We start from the raw sequence: 21,902 nt of genomic DNA, 5'->3' as shown, positions 1-21,902 counted from the left end.
TACAGAGATCTTCTGTCTGGGTGTTTGTCAGCCAAAGGGTCAAGGTTTGGATGGTTATCCAAAACAACACCATTCTGATGATGAAAACGTGTGTTCATTGCTGGCCATTTTCTGATGCAATATATTTTTTTTAATGTAAAATAAAAACTTTTTAAAAGACATTTAAAGGCATAGGTCACCCAAAAAATAAGCAAAGCCCATTCCATAAGGAAAGATGCATAAATGCATATTGTGTGCATCTACATGGTTCTGAATCTGCGCTACCTAAATAACTGCCATTGGGACAGCTGTAACGGACAGTTTTCTCCAGGTATTATAGACCACCTCGGGCTTAGCTGTCTCTCTCCCTTCTCTCAGACAGAGTAGCTGTAAGGGTCTGCCCGGACGCCCGAGCCAGAGTCTTACAGCAGTAATTACAGGCTACTGCCTGGTATTCAGCCAACGCCAATTTACTGCCTCAGCGTATGGACGACTCACCCCTGTCTCCTCTAGCTCTCTCCGTCTTGCTCTGCCGTTCCTAACTTTCATCGCTCTCCCCTTTCCCTCTCACCTAAACCCTTTTCTGTCTCTCTCACTCGTTCATACTTTTCCTCAAACTCTCTAGACTGTACTGCACCCTTACTTGTCCATCTTTTACCCCCGCTTTCTCTCCCGCTCGCCCATAGCTCTAAGACACACCCCTCCTGATGTACTGATGTGTGCCACAGGAGGCTCAGACCCTTGAGTGCTGCAATTACGCCGGCCTCTTCTCCTCCATCCTTTCTATTTCTCTGCTCCTCTCTTCTCCTTTCCTCTCATCTACCTCCCTCTATCTTTGTCCATTCTCCACCATTCCCCAGCAATCAGCCATCATTATAGCTTGCTTCTGAAACCATATCCCTGCCAAGGTCAGGTGCTCTTCCAATGCACATATGCTCATGGACAGACATATATACACACATGCCGATTTTGTCTTTCATAATGCCCCCTAAAAACATGTTTTTGCCTCTCACAGGGACCCCCAACCCCTTTATTATAATAAAGCAGCCTAAAGACTTGTTGGTTATCTAAGAGAAAGTTTTTCTATAATTTTTCATCTGCTTTTTAAGCAACACCCAAAAACATTTTAAGCTACTCCCGTCCAACCACTTGTCAGCAGAGAGCACTTTTCAAAATCCAATCAATTCCGACTGGATAAAGTCAAGCCCTGCCCTATTTTTCTTTTTTTTTTTTCTTGTTGAATATCCCATTTCACTTGGTAGAGTTACTAGAGTACATAATAAAGCAGTGCAGTGTGTCAAGTTGACATTAATAATGTGTGTAACGTTTTGTTTTGTAACGGGCTGCTTAAAGGGTGTGTAATTAGGTTGTAGGATTATTTAATGTAGGATTGTTTTATTGTGTTTTGTTAGATTTTAACACAGTACTTCCTATGGAACAGAAATTAATCTTAATGGCAAAGAAATATTAAACCTCTTTTCTGTTTTCATTTTTCCTTCCCTCACTTGTTTTATCCATGCCCTGTATGGTCTCTCTTCGATCTCTTCTATTTTTTTCTTCTTCCTTCTTCCCCTCTCTCTCACTCACTCACTCACTCACTCATTAATGCAGCCCAATAGACAGCCCTTCTTAAGAAGGCAGAAAATTGCCTTACATAACAAAACTCCTACTATATGAAAATACAAATGTGCACTGGTGACTGAAGCAGAAAATAAGACTATTGCCCATCAACAGCAGCACAGCGTTTGGTATGAATAATTATAAGGCATGTGATGCAGCCAGTGAGGAAAATCTGGGTGCTGAAAGCAAAGCAACTTTTTATTTACCCAAAATGAGGGATTATTTTCAGAAAAAAAAAAGGAAAAGGCAGCACTGGGGCACCTTGTAAGAAATAAAAGACTTCCAACTGTAGACATTTGCATATGACGATTTGACATTTACAATAAGTAACTTGATATTTTCTGCACATTTGAAATAACCAGTTTTATTAAAAATCCATTATGATTATAATAATACAATCTTTAAAGGATCATGAAGAGTGTGACTAAAAACAGATGGAGAAAATAAGTTGACTTCTTTTTTACCACAGCAAGAAAAACAAACTTGATTTAATCTAAAGAAACAGAGTTTATAATATTGTTTATTATAAAACCATTATTGCCCATTTTTAGTGTTTATTTTACAATTGTAAATATAATTTTGAGGCTGTACACATATGCCTATTACTTTGAAACAAACAAACAAACAAACATAAAAAATGTGCATGGGAATGTTTGGCCTCTAAGTGAATTGTGATTGAGTGAATTAACTGTTTTTCTGCCGCTTCATCTCTCTTTCTCTCTCTTTTACTAAATAATAAGGGTGATCTTCAAGGTTCTGTCCTGGGCCCTATTCTGATAAGTTTTTTTCTTCTAACTCCTCTTCTTCCTTGCTACAGTATTTATGCCTGCATCACCTGCTCCTTCACAAATATCATAAAAGTAATAAATGAGGCATGTTAACACAGAATAATGGTGTGGTTACGGAAAACACATTTATAATATGATTCAACACTTGTTAAGTTTGTACTGAACCCTGTAAACTGCCCAGAAAAACACAGGGAAAAATCGGATCAATGTTGTGTCCAAATGTTGTCAATTCATCACTCCACTTAGGGATGAGTGTGTATGTTAAAGTTTAGTTTAGTGTATTTGCAAGTGTGTGTGTGTATAAATGGATGCGTGGGTCAGGTTTGTGTTTGTGTATTATCGATCGGACCTCTGACCACATCATAGCCACAGAGCCCTGCTCAGTCACCATTAATCTCGGTGCTCCGAGTTCTCAAATGGCAGCTGGCAGCCCCAGCTCCAAACCCAACCATTTCTCTTCATTAGCTCGGTTCACTCTGAGACGCCATGCGGAGGAGTAATCATTTACCATTATTCTAGTTATGAAACTCACACACAGCTGACGCTGGGCTTTATTGAATAGAGGCCATCAAAAGATCACCAGCCATTGATTAAGCCAATATTAAAGTCATTCAAATGCTGGATCTGTATGTCAAACAACAACAAGTGAAAAGAGATGGCATTCTGTTTAAATGCCGGAGAGGAGAATTTGACATGATGAATTAAAATAGTTGAAGTTTCCTCAAATAGAGACACGCTGTTCTGTAGTTTTTCACTTAGAATAAGATGTGCAATATTTTGCGTTCAGTCATTTAAAGACAAACAACCATTGATCATTTTGCATTTGATGTTTTTATTATTTTTATACATTTTTTATCACAGGAAATTACAGGGAAGATTAAAAATCTGGTGGAGACCTGGTCTCAGGTGGGCATCAGAAATATAATATCAACTTTTCACAAAACTGATGGTCTCTTGAAAAATTTGTTTTGCAGTTGCAGCAGGTCCGAGTCATACTGTTGAGATATTTTTTTTCTCTTACGGAAATACTGGTGCTATATGTGTAACACTGCAGTCAGCAGTTTTGCTTGGAACTTTAGTTTTGCAGCAAACATTTTCATTAATCAATCACATGGAAATGTGGCCAAAAAACATTTGGGGTAATTTTTCAATAGGAAAAATGATAAAAGATGGAATTTGTAAATATATAAATAAAATGTACATTTATTCAAACCGTACTGGAGGTTACCCAGGACTGCCTCTTTGCAGCAAAAATAGAGCAAGGGTGACTGATGGCTTAAAATTCTCGTATGGATTTTAAGGGCTATAGTTATGGAAGCAGGATTTTATATAATGACACCAAAAGCAGTTAATTATGTTTGGAGTTAATGAGTCACATGATTGACGGTCAGCACTGGGCAGTCCATCACGTCTTTATAGGTACATTTGTCATTAATCTTCTTCCTTGTTCCTCTGTCATTTGCATTCTGGACCGTTAAATGTGACCCCTTTTGCCCCCTCTTTTCCCAACAGTTGTGCTTTTTATCTGATGAAGTGCAGAATTTTAAACAGCCCATGTGTGCGTGTGTGAAGTTGAGGCCCTTTATGCCGCCACACAGTTTTCAGCGCAGTGCATCATGGGAGGGCTGACCCAAGACTTCCAGCTTAGCTTCTTCAACTTTAAAGCGTTGCATGTCTCTTTATTCCTGTTTTTCTTCCTCTAGCTTTTTACTCTCTCACCTATTCTTCCCTCGAGTCGGTATATTTCTGTTTTTCTCTCAGCTATTTATTTATTTGTCTATGGGAAGGTGAAATGGGGCTCTGTAAGTAGCGTTGGTAGTGTGAGGAGTCCAGAGGAGACGGCAGGTGATGTGCTCCAGGGGTCCAACAGGGGAGCTGAGGTGTTTGGGACAGTCTAATGGTGTTTTGATGTACCCGGGCAGAGGGGAGGCTCCAGGCTGGGGAACTTGGGAGAAAGAGAGAGGGTTTTTTGAAGGAGGTAGCATAAGGTCTGGAAGTGACGCTGGGGAGACTGTGAGCATGCTCAGATGTGTCACTTCTGATTATGTCCACTCTCTATAATGCGAAAACAGAGAGACAGAGAGAGCGAGGGGGAAAAGAAAAAAAGGGTGAAACAGAGGTGTGATCGTCTTAGGAATTGCTATGATGCAGAAACAATTTTCTTTCGTCATTTCAGATGTTTAATAGCAGTCCTTGTCAGATCTGGCCAGACACCGAATCTATTGTCTATTTTCCCATTTAACTAACAAAGAAAACTGCACATTGATTAAAAAAAATGTTAATCAATTTGTTAATTTTTTTCTCCATGTAATATAAAGGTAATATAGTTTTTTTTTTTTTGCAAAAACAATTTTCTTTTGGCTTTTTAGATGTTTAATCAAGCTAAATTACTGATTAACCAAATTACAATACGAATATTATCCTATGTAATATGAACTTTATTTTATGTATTTTCTGACGTTATTTTCCCACATTCATCATGTTTTTTTAGAGCCTTTTTTATCTTTGAAGGTGGTGTTTTAGCTTATTTTTTTAACTTTAGTGTTAGCAGAAGCCTGTGCCTTGAGGCCTGCCTCTTCCTATTGTATTAGCAGAGAAAGCGATTAAGTCTAAATTTGCAGTCTGAACGGAACAGGCAGAAAATTAACTCTAGCTTTTGGAGTGCTCACTTTGATGTCCAGAAGTCCCTTGCCATGGTAACGGCAAGCTGTTTTTCCCTTGTTCAGGAGATTACATGGGTTGTTGCTCCATCTGGCCCCGCTGGTCAAACGGCCAATGCAGGCCTCGCAGAACTTAATAGAGTTTAAAATTTACTCACCCACTTTGCCATGAGGCGCAAAACATGTAAGAAGGATCTTTCTTTCTTTCTTTCTTTCTTTCTTTCTTTTAGTAGTTTAGCTGTTTCAAAACAGTGTAACTTTTCCCGTAACAAGCTTCTACTAGCTTTCTCTAATCAGTAGCAATGCAGCACAACAAAATTGGAATGATTCTGAAGGATCACGTGACACTGAGGACTTGATTAATGGCTGCTGAAAATTCAACTTTGCCTTCACAGGAATAAATTGTATTTTAAAATAGATTTAAAAAAAAAAAGTTATTTTGTAAATTGTTGTAATATGCAGCATTGGTGAGCATAAGAGACAAAAACATTAGAAAACATTAGAAACTTATTAGATCAAGTCCTCTCTATCAAACCCCTTTAACTAAAAGGAGAAAAAGAGACTGGTGTTTTGTCACATTTACCCAGAGGTTTACCTGCTGCTTTTCTGTAAAAAAGGATGCCAGCTGTTTAGATCCACACACAAAGATACAATCAACACAAATAGTGGAGTGGTAACGCAGTTTCCTGCCTCCCCACATGGCTCCAAGTGGAGGCAACCTGCCAGAAAATCACCTGTTTAGATGACAAACACTGCAATCCCCTGCAATCCATGCATTCTTCATGTCTCCTTCCTGCTGCCCCCAAGTTACGGACTCTTAATCTGCCCCGCTGTGCTGCTGAGTGTTTTATAATGGGCTTAAATATTATTGATCGCTCCTAAAATGACAAGAATGAAACAGTAAACAATAACTGAACAATAAGGCCTTTTCCATATATGCCAAACATATAAAAACTTGGCATACAGTGTTTAAAAAAAGAAGTATATCGTATTTACTTAATCTTAAACTTCCACTTAATTTAGAGTTTAAATATAAACTAGAAAGATCATTGATTGCATGAATTTTTTAAGGTTTACAGATATCCTCAAAATGAAAATAATATCAATTCTGATTTATACTGATACATTGCCAATAACCGACAAAAGACCAATATTAAAGTCTGTTATATAAATATATAATCAATTCAAGCCACATTTATTTGTTCAATACAGTTATTTATTCAATTCAGCTATTTCAATTCGGTTCAATTGCTGTGTCAATGCTGCATTTCATCAATTTTGAAACACGTTAATTTCAAATATAAGCAGGTTTACAAAAGGCAGTAGTGCCATTATTCAGTTCAATTCAGTTCAGTAACAGTGCCAATGTGGCAAATTTAGAGTCAGTATCTGGCTCAATTCAGTTCAAATTTTGTTCTCATCCAATAGTGTTAGTGCAGTAAAATTGGTAATATTACTGAAAATTAATTGCCTTATAAACCCCAAATGAGCAAGCCAGAGGCCACAGTGGCAAATGACTAAAATTTCAAAACTAAATCAATTAAAAATAGCACACTTAAAACTATACTCATTGTTTTTAAAAGTTAAAATGTATGCATAATTTCACAACATTATAAAGTACTTACTTACTTAATCCTCTTCATTCCAAGTGAGACATGAGATTTATAAAGTACAGCATGTAAAATATATATTCATGTTAGATGATGACAGATCTGATTGTTAAAATCAAATAAATTAGCTTGCAATATAAAAAAAAATCCAATATGAGTCAATAATGATCGATTCAAAAGCAAATAGACTACAATTTGGCGGCTGTGAGCATGAAGCCACATGTACACTTCATCTTTAAGATACTTGCTCTAAGACAATGTTTGACTCCCTTCTCAAGTTAAGCTAGGAAATGAACTAAAGCAGATTCAGATGTCAGTGGATCACTGAAGATTATCCTATGTGTATCAGCTCATGTAATTCACCGGCCTTCTTATCATTCCAGGAGAACGTGTTTCATCTACTCTGTCAGAAAGAGAGTGAAGGGGGGAGAAAGCGAGAGTGTTTGCCCTCAGATAGGGTGAGAGGATTATCTATGAATTCAATCCCTGCTTGATATTGCCATCCTTGTCCATCTCTCTCTCGTGTGCGCTTTCTCTCTGCATCTCACCCCCTCTCAGAAATACATGTTTTTATTATCTGAAGATGTTAGTCCGAGATAAGATGCTTTCTACACAGACACCTTTCCTGCAATCACAAAGCTATTCTGCTTTTCTATTTAACAGAATAAGCATTCACAGTGTCACTGGGTTACTCGGCAGGAAATCGCAAGCGATTAGAAATTTTACTAATGCGCGACAATAAAAAGGATGAGCGCATTAGACGATGCGTTGAGAAATAATTTGCAGTTGTTTTAAAGTAGCGTTTGCATACAGAAGAGTCATTTGCAAATCTCTTGGCAAATTCTGAAGATGAAAGCCTGAAATGTCCTGAAGTCTCTGAGAGCTTTTACCACTCACAATAGCCACATGGTGAGGCATTGAGGAGCTAAAATCATTGCCCTTAACATTTTGGGTCGCTGATATTATCAACTGGCACTTGACTTTTGCAGAAGGACAAAGAAATACTGGCCACAAAGAGGCGATTTCTGTGATTAGTGATAAAAAAAAGGGTGACTTTCAGTCCAGGGGACATAGTATCAATCTCAGCCAATTTTAGGCCACCAACATGAAATATGATTTCATAAGACAAATGCGGTGTCATTCTTAATGTGCTTAACCTTTACTGTCAATGAAAAAGTATTGATCGCTCCGTGGTATTTTCTCATCATTTGATTTCAGAGAGCCTGGTAATATATGATGGTGTGATAAGATGAAAGATGAATGGCAGCTGAATGCTCTCACTTTAACAAAGCTGAATGGCCCCCGCTGAGAGATGGCGGGTGTGGACAGAGGAGACAGGAAACAGGAGGAGAATATAGGCTGAAATTTGTTAGACATGGTTACTTCCTTAGTTCCTCCTGCTACTTCTTTAGTTCACCCAAAATTTAAGATGCTATCATCATCTACTCATCCTTGTGTCATTCCAAACCTTCCTTTTCCACAAAATAAAAAGGAAAGAATGCTCTGGCAGTGCTTTAGTGTGCAAAAGGATTGATTTATTGAGTCATTGAGTCAAACTTGAGAACTGGATCAGTCTGATTCTGTTGATTAACAAACTGATTTGTTTGAAATCTTTGTGACTCACTACATTCACTATGATGCTTTGCAGTACCAAAAGCTCTCTCTCTCTCTCTCTCTCTCTCTCTCTCTCTCACTCTATCTGTATATATTATATCTAATATATATATATATATATATATATATATATATATATATATATATATATATATATATATATATATATATATATATACTGTATATATACTGTATATTAATAATTTTATTCTGCAAGGATGCATTTTAAATTGCTAAAAAGTGACAGTAAAGACATTTATAATGTTACAAATAATTTCTGTTGCAAATAAATACTGTACTTTTGTACTTTCCATTTGTTTCATTTGTGCACCAAATCAGCACATTAGAATGATTTCTGAAGGATCATATGACACTGAAGTAATTCAGCTTTGCCATTACAGAAATCCATTTGATAAATGTTAAAATGTTTCAAATATATTTCAATAGAAATAGTTGTTTTAAACTGTAATAATATTTCTCAATAATACCGTTTTTACTGTGCATAAGAGACTTAATTCTTAATTGGTTAATAAATTTGGTTAAATAAATTAGGTAAAAAGCGACCAATGTGTTATTCAGAATGTCTCTGTGCATGTTATACAGAAGAAAGCAAGCCATACAGATTTAGAATGCTGTTAGGGTGAATAAATGATGACAGAATTTTAATTACAGGGTGAACTATCCCTTTAAAGCACAGTGGCATCAAAAATATCATCATCGTACACCTGTGAACTCTTGTTCTGACAGCATCTTTTGGGATTATACGCTTCGTGATTCATAGCAAAAGCAAACTCAGAACTTGTCAAAAAAGAATAACAATTTGATTTCAGAAATAACCTGCTGTCTATATCACTGTTGACTGCCATTAGGATATGCTGTCTTTTTTACTCTTTCTGTCTGCTGTCACCGCGCCTGTTCTCCTCTGTCTGCTCTGAGCGCTGTTTCCATTACTGCCTCATTGTGATGAGTAATTGGGGAGTCTGTGTGCAGTCCTGCGTGAGCTCTTGATCTACTTAAAGAACCTAATAAGCCTGTATTCTGCAGCCCTGCAACCAAATAAGCACTGCATTCACCCGGCTTATTAGGAGGTTAGCTTGATTTATTCACCTGTGTGCTTGCGTGTGTGTTTTTGACAATGGCAAATAGCTACAATGAGGAGAAATCAACCACAGGGGTTAAAATGAGAGAAACAAACGGGGCAAAAAAAAAAAAATGAAACAAAGTAAAACTCTTTTTTTTTTTTTTTAACCAATCCCATTTTGCCTGTTACGGGGAAGATAAAAATAAAAATCTGTCTAAATCTGAAAAGAAAAAAAAAAATGAAAACAATAAAAGGTATTTATGCCTGAGGTGGGAAAATAAAATTTTTTGGAGGTTTGTTATTTGCCTAATGATATTCTCATTTAGAAAATGAATCATAAAAGAAAAGTATATTCCAAGTTGAAATGTTACCAAATCAGGAATGATCCATATACACTAGCTTATTTTATTTTATTTCTTATTTATTTTTTCTCAAAAGTGAAAGAAATAAGCAAATTGTCATTCAGCATAAAGGAGGCTACATTTTTTTTTATTATTATTGTAAAAGGGGTGGTGGGGGGATACACATTAACTGCATTTTTCCTTTTAAGTAAAAAAAAAAAAAAAAAAGATTTATTTTGAAAAAACAAACAAACTATGAAACTGCATATGTTCATTAATTTTTACTATTTAGGTTATCTTCGTTATTGTAAAAAAGTGAATTGTCTTTTCCATTGGGCCTGTACATTACAATTTATTAAATGAATGAATGAATAAATGAATGCCTTTTAAAAGTGATTGTATAGTGATATATAGCATAATAGTTATCCATGGTTATTCATTAATCATTATCCATTTTGCTCATGCATGGAACTTTCATCGTTCATCTTTATTCTTTTTATTTGAATCCATAACGCTCAAAAGATTGATGCACTGTATTTCAGTTCTTGTTTAAATTAAGTATAATTTGTTCTATTAGGTATAAATGTACCTGAAGCTGTCACCTCATTCAAGATCTTTATGAAAAATGCCTCTGACTGCAGGATTAAATCATTTCTTACTGTAATCAATGTGCCGAATCATTAGTTTTTAATTCTGTGTTTACTTCCTCAGCTCAACCCTCTGGCCAGTCAGGCAGCGGTTGCCGCAGCAGCAGCGATGGGTTCAATTGCCGGGTCACAGGTGTTTGGTAATGCTCTCTCCAGCCTGCAGGGGGTCACTGGACAATTGGTCACCAATGCACAAGGACAGGTACCTATATTCACACACGCAGCACATTTAAAAGATGTGCATATATGAAATGCACATGTAAGCTGAAGTCTGCCGCACATTAATCACAGGACTGCAAGTCGAAGGACAAGTAAACATTCTTCTGAAACAGTCTGAACATGATTGCATTCATTAGTATAATGTAACCCAGATACCCAAATCCAGTCTTCAGTACTGGCCTCCGTGCCCCGTCTTTAGCCCGAGCCCGAGAGGGGCATTGTGTTTAGATTGGACAGCAGTGGGAGTGCAGGGGATAAAATGCTGACCTTGTCATATTTACGGGGCCGACTGCAGAATTGTTCCATCAGTATCCAGAGGCTTGAACGATGAGGCTTGTCAGACCAGAGCCCTATCTAATGAATCATCTTATCGCAGGTGCGCACCGCTCCCATATTAAAGGAAAGATTGTATAGCCAATGTGCCCTTTCACGCTACAGACGGCATTATTTACCTTAACCCTTGTCTCATTTCCCTCCTCGCATTGACACTTTCTCTTCTGTAATACGACAGAAAGCATTGTTTGAGAAATCGCACGCTGGGGGCCTCTTTATGTAGCCTACCCGCTCATATTGAAGGCTTTATGGATGCTTTTAACAGTTTTGGCTGTAAATGTAATGAAAAATATCTAATGACGTTTTATATGTAAAAGGATCCTTATAATCGTGCACAGTGAGGACAGTACAATAAATTGGCTTATCAACTTTCAAAAGGGAGGAGAAAATGGTCTCCATATCTTTTGTTGTTGACATCAAAGGCAATGCGTCAAAACCAACTCATCTATAGTCTAGTAGAAACTGGACACATAAGGCAGATGCATCTGTATGTATACACATTTATTACACAAAAATATATGTAATAAACATATAATAGTTTTCAGTTTGTGGTCAGATTTTTAAAAATAAATTATACTACTATATTACTTTTATTCAGCAAGGATGCATTAAAGTAATTTTAAAAAATTGGGCCTTGGTTAACATTAACTAACAATAAACAATTGTTTTTCTATTTTAACATACCTTAAAATAAAAAGAATTCCTGTGATTGCAAAGCTTAATCTTCATCAGCCATTACTGCATTCTTCAGAGTCACCTGACATCATTCTTCAGAAATCATTCAAATATTTAGATTTATTGACAATGTGGAAAGAGTTGTGCTGCATCATTTTTTATTTATTTATTTATTTATTTTTTGGAACATGTGATGTTTTTCAGGTTTCTTCGATGAATGGAAAGTTGAAAAGAACAGAATTTATTCAAAATAGAAATCTTTTGTGACAATATAAGTCTTTACTATCATTTTGTAACAATTTAACATCCTTGCTGAATAGAAGTATTAATGTCTTTCCAAAAACAAAAAAAGTACTGATAATAGTATGTATATATGTGTGTATGTGTGTGTGTGTGTGTGTGTGTGTGTATATATATATATATATATATATATATATATATATATATATATGTGTGTGTATGTGTGTATATATAACTTTAATTTTAATTTCTTCTTCTGTATATTTTTTTTCTTTTTCCATTCTGGTACTACCCCCCACCCCACCTTTTTACTTTTAATTTTTAATGTATTTTTTTTTTTTAAGTTGAGCTTTTAACCAATGCCATATTTATATCACTACATGATAGACAATACAATACTTTGAATCTTGAATTAAGAACTACTTTTTTCAGGTATTACCTTTTGATTAATATTTTTATGTTTTTTTGTATAATTGAATTGAGATTTATGCACAGTTCTTGTCTATATGAAAATAAATTATATTCCGTACTTGTTCGGTGTATGATAAATTGTTACTCATATGAGAAGATGCCAAGTGTGTGCATGTGTACGGTAGACGTTACTTAACGAACTGGTATGGCCTTGTCTATACTGAAGGTGCCTGCAGGGCTTGGCTGGACGTATCGGCATGGCGATGCCGTTGATGGGATGCGCTGTGTGTTTGTTGTGTCGTGGCGGCTGACACTGGCTGACATAATCAGGTCACTGAGACGGTCAAAGCCCAGGGCTACAGGCTCTGCTCTCGACCTTATTACTGACACACATTATTCAGTTTGAGCCTGCTAAAACACCCACCACCCTTTTGAGCCTCGTCCCCCACCCTTCTTTTGCTTTTAACATTAAAATGATACTAATACAGGCCCCAGACGTGGCCAGGGGAACAGCAGATGCTGCCACAGACCAAAAAAAAGGAAACGGTTGGAGTTAAGGGATAAGGCAATGTGTTACTTTAGACTGAAGCACTCTTTGTTTGGTTAGGGTGTTGATTTAGCTCTTAGGCATTAATGTTGGCCAGATATTAGATTACTAAAATAACACAAATGTGGCTGTGTTGCTTTAAGCTCAGTTTATAAGTAGCAGAGTTTTCCCTCAGCTGCCACACAGCTGAATATTGTCTCATTTGGGATGAGAGATTGCAACAGTGTCTTAGAAAAGGATGCATATTTTGTTTGTGGAGGATTAAGTGTTAGTCGACATTTGAAAAAGGAAATAAATAGTGAATATTGCTGCATTTGAGCAGGCCTGCTGTGATTTTTAATCGTTATTAATGTTACTTGATCTAACTGGAATAAATGTGCAGTTTCAATTTCAGTCACAATTTGCCATTCAAATAAGGGAAATGTGAGAATGTTAACAAATACAAATCAAGGATTAACATGCGTAATGGTCAAAAAAAAAAAAAACACACATTCTTGGTCATTAGAGGTTCATACATGGTAAATGTAGTCATAGGATGAGGGAAGAGAAAATATACACAAAAACTACTTTAAGGTACACAAAGTAGTGCATATATTATATTATATTATATTATACAAGATTAAAGTTGAAAAAACAGGTTTAATTTTAAAACTATAATTTTCACAGCCTTATCATATTAACCTGTTTATTTGTTTCTGAGTAAAATATAAAAATAATGTATTATGCTTACACTGTAAGTGACATGCAAAACAGACAATTAAAACATTAATCGCAAATATTTGTTTGAAAATGTATTGTCCGGTCAGAATTTGAGATCATGACAGGCCATTATCTGAAAATAACACAAATTTAAGTGAAGTTTATTACTTGGATATTACTTAGCCTGACATGTTTATCTGTAAAATGTATAATTTTAAAAATAATTATGTTAAAAAAATGTCTTATAGAGAGAGAGAGAGAGAAACAACAAAGTTAACATTTCTCATGGCAAAACTGAAAAATGTACCGACTTAACCATTATATAGGGGGACTGTGAAAACATTTCTTTTTTTTAGCCTATTGTATTTTCGCAGATGTGACAGGGTCTGAATAAAGCAAACATTACAGCAGTATTTGCTAAAACAGTCCTCTGCCATCCATTCTCAAGTCTAGTCATTCGTCTTTTTTTTTTTTTTTTGTCTTTTTTGCTTAGGATCAAATGAATGGGAAGATCAAAGTTTTTCACCACAATGACCTTAGCAGTCTCTTCTGGGCCTGAATGATAACAGGGGCGAAATTCCCAGCTCTTTTAAAACTGTTTGGCTTTAAACATCTCCCACCTTTGAATTTTCAACTTCTCATCCATTTCCTTCGTTCTTAATTGACGTGGACTAAGACTCCATGGGGAAATAGTGAAAAAAAGAGAGAGAGAAAGAAAAATAAATAAATAAATGTTCATTTAAAACATGCGTTTTCCAATTGTAATGATACCTTACTAAATCTAAATTAATTATATAATATTCATTTCATACTTATTAACAGATTGTATTTGCTTTTGTTTTATAATTGGATTATTTTAACATTCAATATGGGCACATAACATAATGTGTTACTGTTTTAGCATAAACGTTCTTGCCATTTAAAGTCCACAATTCATGTTAATAGTTTTTTTCTTTATCTTTATATATAAAGGAAATCGTTTCTTATTATTTAACCAAAGCAGTTGAAAATCAGTTTGACCAAGACTGCATCAGAAAATGCAGTGTTTGACCGTTTCTGATCTGTGTTTCTTTCACAGCGACGGGTGTTAGAAGTTTGGAATTCTCTCTCAATATGTGTCCCCATCCTATTCCCCTCCAAACAGCGGGCAGTAGGGCAGAAAATGGGCAGGGATATTGCCTGGCGGCCATGGCTAACGCACAAGATTGGCCTGGCTGCAGGAAGAGATGACATTCCCTGGGAATCACTGCCAGTATAATCCTAATGAGTTCTGCTCAAAGAGGAGAAACAGAGAGAGAGGGAGAAAAGGAGGAAGAGAGATAGATGAACGCTCGCCACAGTGCAAAACACATATAAAGTGTGGAAGAACAAAAGCAAGTCTTATATAGTATAAGAACAAAAAAAGAAAAAAACAGCTATTGACAGACATATGACACAATATATGGACCCTTTAGAATTTACTTCATAGTAATTCTTTTATCTCCTGCCAGTTGAGGCAGGTGTTCCTCATGCAGACAAAATACATGATCAGATTTATAAGCGTAGCACAGGCTCATGCTGGATTGGCTGACAATGTTTCAGGAGATTGTTTACATCAAACACCCAACGTGATCGAGTCACCGGCAAAGTCCACATATGTTTCGCACAGTTTTACCAAATCAGATGGATTTTTATTTGCTACTTATACAGATTTATGAGGAACATGTCAACTCCAACATATCAGACAGTGATGGAAATCATTTTACACTTAATTTGTCCTTCTGCATCATTTTGTTTTTCTAGCTTAGTTGCTTTATTTGGGACAAACATCAAAAACGTTTGTTCCCTGAAATTTTTTTTAATCCTAATTTAGCCTCTATATGAAGTAGATTTTAAATGTTCAGCGTTAATGGCAGAAATGATTGACAGTGTTTTTTACAGTGCTTTTTTTGTTTGCGGTTAATGCAGATGCAGGTGTAAAAACAAGTCTTGTATCCCACAGTAAGCTGAGAGCGCTGTGAAACGGGCTATTCAGAGCAGCACGGGACAGTATGTAGCTGTCAGCTCGTGGGCTGTATTATTGCTTGTGTTAGAGCAGCCACTTAGTCCAATGAGAGTGAATAATCGAGCGGAACAAGCCCTGAGACAAGACAGCATGCAAATGCCATGTCGGGGGACACGAGCGCCACACTGCACAATAAAATATGCTAAGTGGCAGGAGAGAGGGCCGTGGAGGATTGAGAGGGAGCGATAAAGAGCGACAGAGGGAGGTAGGGAGAGAGAGATAAATTATCTGTCGCTTAATGCGAAGCAACGCAACCAAATGAGCCGTGGTGAGGGTGAATTACACATAGTCAGCCCTCCTTTTTTCCACTGCTCCATCGTCATTATGTCAAAGAGAGGAGGGAATAGGCGGAGGAGAGGAACGGTCAGAGATTATACAGATGCAGAGCTTGTTAGCGCAGCTGGGGGTCCGCTGGCAGGCGAGGGTAAATTATACGCAATAGATCAATGGTGCTTTTTCAGTCTAGGTGGTATACCAGACATGTTCACACACATACACACACACACACACAAGGGGGAAAGTGCTTTTTAATGTTTTCCGTTCCTCTCAGTTTTATTTTGGGGGATTTTGCACTTTTGTTTCTTGACAAAGCATGTGCTAGACTTGCACCTCTAGCATGAGCACCACAGCTCAATGTCTTCACATTGGTACAGCTCATGTCCGTACCACTTGGCTAAGGGTCTTTAACCTTTTTCTGGCATTTTAGTGTTGTGTTTTAAAGCATCATATTAATGTATTTACATACTTTATAATTCTTCATTGCAGAGCAGAGTAATTGTGTATTATATTTTAATTTGACTTCATTTTAATGGGATCTTAACTTCTTTTTTTATTATTATTATTAAATATAATAAACATCATAATTAGTTTAAAGGGCAAACCATTTTTGACAGACCTCCTGCAGTTCTGCTGTAGACCCCCTTTTGAAAAGGCTAGGCCAAGGATCCAACTTTAAGATTAACATAAAACAACATTTACAGCCTATTTTAAAGCGGCAACATAATATTAAATTCAACAAGATATTCAGAGAGGATTTTTTTTTCTTAAAGAAATATTGAATTCATTGAACTGTGAAAATGGAGCATAATTGGTGAGCATAAAGTCAATTATGTAGCACTATTATCCTCCTGAAACATGATCACAAGGCAAGCAAACATTTTGACCTTGGAAGAATCTGCATCGTGGAAGAATGTATGCTTATACTGTAAATCTTTCATGAGAAGACCAGGAACATATACACTACCATTCAAAAGTCTGTGGTCAGTATTTCTTTATTTTGAAAGAAATTAACACTTTTATTCAGCAAGGTTGCATTAAATTCATCCAAAGTGACCGTAAAGACTTTTACATTGTTACAAAAGATTTAAAATAAACACTACTCTTTTGAACTTTCTATAAAAGAGTTTCCCCGAAAAAGAATATTAAGCAGCAAAACTATGTTCAACCTTCATAATAAGAAGTTTCTTGAGCAGCAAATCAACATATCAGAATGATTTCTAAAGGATCATGCAACACTGAAGAAAAACGTCTCAGGTTACGTATGTAACCATGGTTCCCTGAAGGGAACGAGACGCTGCGTCGAAACGCATATGGGAACGCCTTCAGCGTGACCAGGCTCTGAACATGATGTGTAATCAGTCAAACAAGGGCGAGGCGTCACGGGCGGGGTGACGTCACGACCAGGAAGCATATAAGCACGTGCTGCGGAGCCGGCTTCAGCTTCAAGTCATGAAGCAAGCGCTGGCAGGGATGCCGGAAGTGTGGCAACGCGACGCAGCGTCTCGTTCCCTTCAGGGAACCATGGTTACATACGTAACCTGAGACGTTCCCTTCCAGGAACTTCGAGCTGCGTCGAAACGCATATGGGAACGAGATACCAACGCCGCCAGACTGACAAGTCCCTGCCTGGTGTCAGGACGAAAGGACAGAGGAGCCGGGAGTGGCTCGGATGTCGAGGTCATAGAACCTAACGAAAGTCAGGGGCGTGGACCACCCAGCTGCGTTGCAGATGTCCTGCATGGAATACCTGCCCAGAAGGCCTTGGAGGCCGCCACACCTCGGGTTGAGTGCGCTCTGACTCCCACCGGCGGGGGGAGCTCAGAGGCCTCGTATGCCAAAGCCATGGCACCCACAATCCACCTACTAAGAGGAGGGCTTCGTAGCAGGAAGACCCCTCTTAGGCGGACCATAGCACACGGGCAGCTGGTCCGACTTTCTCCACAGGGAGGACCTGTGGATGTATGCGTCTAGTGCTCGCACTGGACACATACGGTTGTGCTTCTCCTGGTCTGGCTCCCCGAAGGGAGGAGGACAGAAGGCCTGCAGTACGACCGGCTGTGGAACGACCGATGGGACCTTTGGAACTTTGAAATACTTTCGCCGAACCGGGCGCAAAGTGAATAGAGGCCGTAGTCAGGGCCTGAAGGTCACTCACCCTCCTCAGAGAGGTGATAGCCAATAAGAAAACGGTCTTGATAGTGAGGAGTCTCTCAGTTATCTCCTGAATGGGCTCGAAACGTGCATTGCACAGAGCCTCCAGAACCACAGCCAGATCCCACGTAGGGACGAGATCGTACCGGAGGCCTCAGCCTCAGCGCACCGCGGAGGAAACGTGTAACCAGGGGGTGTCTACCCACTGACTGGCCACCGGTAAGGGCGTGGTATGACGAAATAGCTGCCACGTAGACCTTAACAGTGTAACTTAACAGTGCGGAGAAACGGGCCTGCAGGAACTCCAGTACTGCACCAACGGGGCAGTTGACTGGGTCGAGCTGGTGGTCCCCGCACCAAGAAGTGAAGAGCCTCCACTTCAAGGCGTACAGTTTCCTCGTAGAGGGAGCTCTGGATTGGAGGATGGTCTCGACAACCTTGGTTGACAGACCGGAAGCTATGAGCTGTGCCCCCTCAGGGGTCACACCAACAGCTTCCATCACTCCAGGCGAGGGTGCACCTCGGTGCCCCCGGCCTGTGAGAGGAGGTCCCTCCTGACGGGCACTTCCCACGGAGTGCCGTCGAGGAGAGATATCAGGTCCGAGAACCATACTCGGCCCGGGCCAGAACGGTGCTACTAACAGTAGACTGACCTCGTCCCGGCGCACTCTCGCCAGAACTCCAGGGAGCAGAGCGATCGGGGGGAAGGCGTACAGACGGAGCCTCGGCCACGTCTGTACCATAGCGTCCAGTCCCGGAGGAGCTGGAGGAACCAGAGGGGACATTGCGCTGACTCTCGAGTGGCGAAGAGGTCCACCTGTGCCTGGCCAAAACCTTCCACATCTGCTTCACCCCTCAGGGTGAAGCATCCATACCCCGGGCCTCGGCCCCTGTCTCGACAGGACGCCTGCTCCCACATCAAGATGCCCAGGAATGTGCACAGCTCTCAGTGATAGGAGCTTGCCCTGGGACCACACAAGGATCTGGTGTGCCAGCTTATACAAGGGGCGCGACCGCAGACCTCCTTGGTGGTTGATGTAAGAGACCACTGCCGTGCTGTCGGTGCGCACCAGCACGTGGTGATCTCTCAGGTCTGGGAGGAAGTGCTTGAGTGCACGGAACACCGCTAACATCTCTAGCCGATTGATATGCCACGTCAGGTGGCAATCTCTCCACAGACCGCGGGCAGGGTGGCCACTCATGACCGCACCCCAACCGGTGAGGGAAGCGTCCGTCGCTAGCGAGACGCGGCGACAAGGAGCTCCCAACACCGGGCCCTGGGACAAGAACCAAGGATTCCTCCATATGTCGAAGGCACGGACACAACGGCGTGACACTTTGACAGCGCGGAGTGAGTTTCCCCTCAGGGAGACCACCTTGGTCTTAAGCCACCACTGTAGGGGTCTCATGTACAGCAGGCCAGAAGGTATCACGCTGGACGCAGCTGCCATGAGCCCCAGCAGTCTCTGAAACTGCTTGACAGTGAGTGACTGGCCTTCTCGCACTCTCCTGACTGTAGTAAGGATCGACTCGATCCGAGCAGGGGACAATCGTGCCTGCATCGTGGTCGAATCCCACACCACGCCTAGATAAGTGATTCTCAGAACCGGAGAAAGCACACTTTTCTTGGCGTTCAGTCTCAACCCCAGTTCCCTTTCAGGAACGTCGAGCTGCGTCGGAGACGCTATGGGAACGCTCTCAGCGTCATTCCGCTCTGAATATCGTATACAATCAGTCCAATAGAAAGGGCGAAGCGTCACGGGCGGGGTGACGTCACGACCAGGAAGTATATAAGCACGTGAGGCGGCGCCCGCGTTAGCTTTCTGTCATTCAGCAAGCGCTCTGTGTGTGTGTCAGTCCAATCTGTCTTGTGAGTCTTATTTGCTGTTGTTTGTCCTGAGTGAAAGTGACAAGAATGCCTAAAGCTAAGACCAAGGCAGGGGGTGATCTCAGATCACGCTATAGGTTGTGTGTTAGTCCTTGCCCGCGCTACATTACGGGTGAGGACACACATGATCTGTGCGTGGTCTGCCTGGGTGCAGAGCATGCGGCAGCGGCTCTCGAGGGAGCCGTTTGCCCGCACTGTGAGCGGCTCTCACTGCGCACACTCCGCACCCGGAGGGCTCTCTTTGAGAAGGGAGCCTTTGTGAGCGTCCCACGCGGTGCTGGCCCCGCTTTTGCCGAGGCAGAGCGGCGGCTGCACTCGTGGGGTTCACAGGCTGATTTGGCGGACGAGAGTGAGACGGGAATTTCCCTATCTCCTCCCGTAACCGCCAGATCTGGTGCCCCGTCTCTTGAGGGAGCGGTTCCTTCCTCTCGAGGCGAGGGCTCGGAGCTCCGTCTCTCGTCCTCTGAGGAGGCTGAGGCGTCGAGCGCCGACGAGGGTTCGCCGCCCACACCCCAGTACGAGGAGCTTTTAGAGGTGGTTACTAGGGCAGTGGCCAAGCTTGACATCAGTTGGTCCCCCGAAAAATCAACAAAGCCGCAGCCAAGTCTATTAGATGAGCGTTTTCTGCGCTCGCGGCAACCACCTCACCGCAGGAGCCTTCCATTTTTCCCCGATCTCCACGCTGAGGTGTCGAGATCGTGGTCGAGACCGTTCTCGTCCCGCATCATATTATTATGGCAATGTGCGGGACCTGGACGTGTGCGGGTACAGGACGATGCCGCGGGTTGAACGGACGCTTGCGAGCTATCTGTCCCCGCTCACGGCGTCGTCCTTGAAGTCTCCTACCCTGCCTACTAAGCCTCTGCACACGACTTCATCCTTAGTGGGCAGGGGGTATGCGGCAGCAGGCCAGGCCGGTGCGTGTCTGCACACCATGGCGGTGTTACAGGCGTACCAGGCCGAAACGCTGAGAGAGTTAGATGAGGGCGGCGAGGTTAGGCCAGAAGATATTTCTGAGCTGAGGAAGACCGCTGATCTTGCCCTCCGCGCTACCAAGGAGTCGGCCCGTGCCATCGGCCGCTCCATGGCAGCTATGGTGGCGACGGAGAGGCATTTGTGGCTGACCCTGTCTGAGATAAAGGAGAAAGACAGGGTCTGCCTCATGGACGCCCCGCTTCAGCCTTCTGGTCTGTTCGGCGACGCAGTCAGCTTGGTCGTCGACAGATTTCAGGAGGCTCGTAAGCAGGCGGAGGCGTTTCAGCGGTTTCTCCCTCGCCGATCTCTAACTCGGGGGACTGCTGGGCGGGAGCAGTCCCCTCCGCATACCAGCTCCTCGTACCGCTCTGCGCCGAGTACCTCGAAGCCGAAGGCTGATCTTCGCGATACCCTTATGGCTAGGAGGTCCTCGGCACACAAGTCCTGATGGGCGTGCTCCAGGACTTCGGAGGGCGGCCCCTACTGGGGTGGAGCGGCTTACACCGCGGTACCCAGTGACCGTCTCCCCTCGGTGCTCTCCGGGGATCTGTCTGCCAACCCTGCAGCTCCAGGGCACAGCAGGTCCCAGCGAGTGCTTTTCTCAGAATTCCCCGCCGGTGGTGTCTGCGGGCCTGAGAACCTCGCCTCAAGCGCCAGAGACCGCGTCTTCCTCCGGAGAGCCGCAGCAAGACAGTGGTCTGGCCATATCTCTAACACCAGAGGTCAGTCTCGAGAGACTGATTCCCTTAGTAGATCATCTGGCGGCCTGGCAGCGGCTGCCAGACGTGTCTCTTTGGGTCCTGCGGACGGTAGAGCGTGGTTATTCCATCCAGTTCGATGGCCCACCTCCGCCGTTCAACGGGGTTTGCGTGACTACGGTCCGCCCCGAGCAGGCTCTGGTTCTGGAACAAGAAGTCGAGAATTTAGTGAGGAAGGAAGCCATCGAGTTGGTTCCTCCTCACGAGACTCGCGCCGGCTTCTACAGCCGATACTTCATTGTTCCAAAGAAGGATGGAGGGCTGAGGCCCATATTGGATCTGCGAGCTCTGAACCGCTCAGTCAGAAAGCTGAAGTTCAAGATGCTTACAGTCAGGCAGATTA

General features: G+C 41.3%; 1 protein-coding gene across 1 annotated transcript in view; it reads left to right on the top strand.

Annotated features, from left to right (window-relative positions):
• The window catches only part of LOC306865238 (POU domain, class 6, transcription factor 2-like), a gene marked incomplete at both ends in the record, with an annotated part of 108,810 nt that overhangs the window by 66,625 nt on the left and 20,283 nt on the right, over window positions 1–21,902 (top strand). Inside the window, one exon of the mRNA XM_079409725.1 lies at window positions 10,405–10,542. Coding sequence (XP_079265851.1) covers window positions 10,405–10,542 — 138 coding nt within the window. The remainder of the gene's footprint in view (window positions 1–10,404; window positions 10,543–21,902) is intronic.

This window comes from Barbus barbus (assembly GCF_936440315.1).
Source record: "Barbus barbus genome assembly, chromosome: 46".
NCBI classification, from domain to species: domain Eukaryota; kingdom Metazoa; phylum Chordata; class Actinopteri; order Cypriniformes; family Cyprinidae; genus Barbus; species Barbus barbus.
Note: the sequence above shows the minus strand (reverse complement) of the source record. Positions and strands in the feature narration are given on the sequence as shown.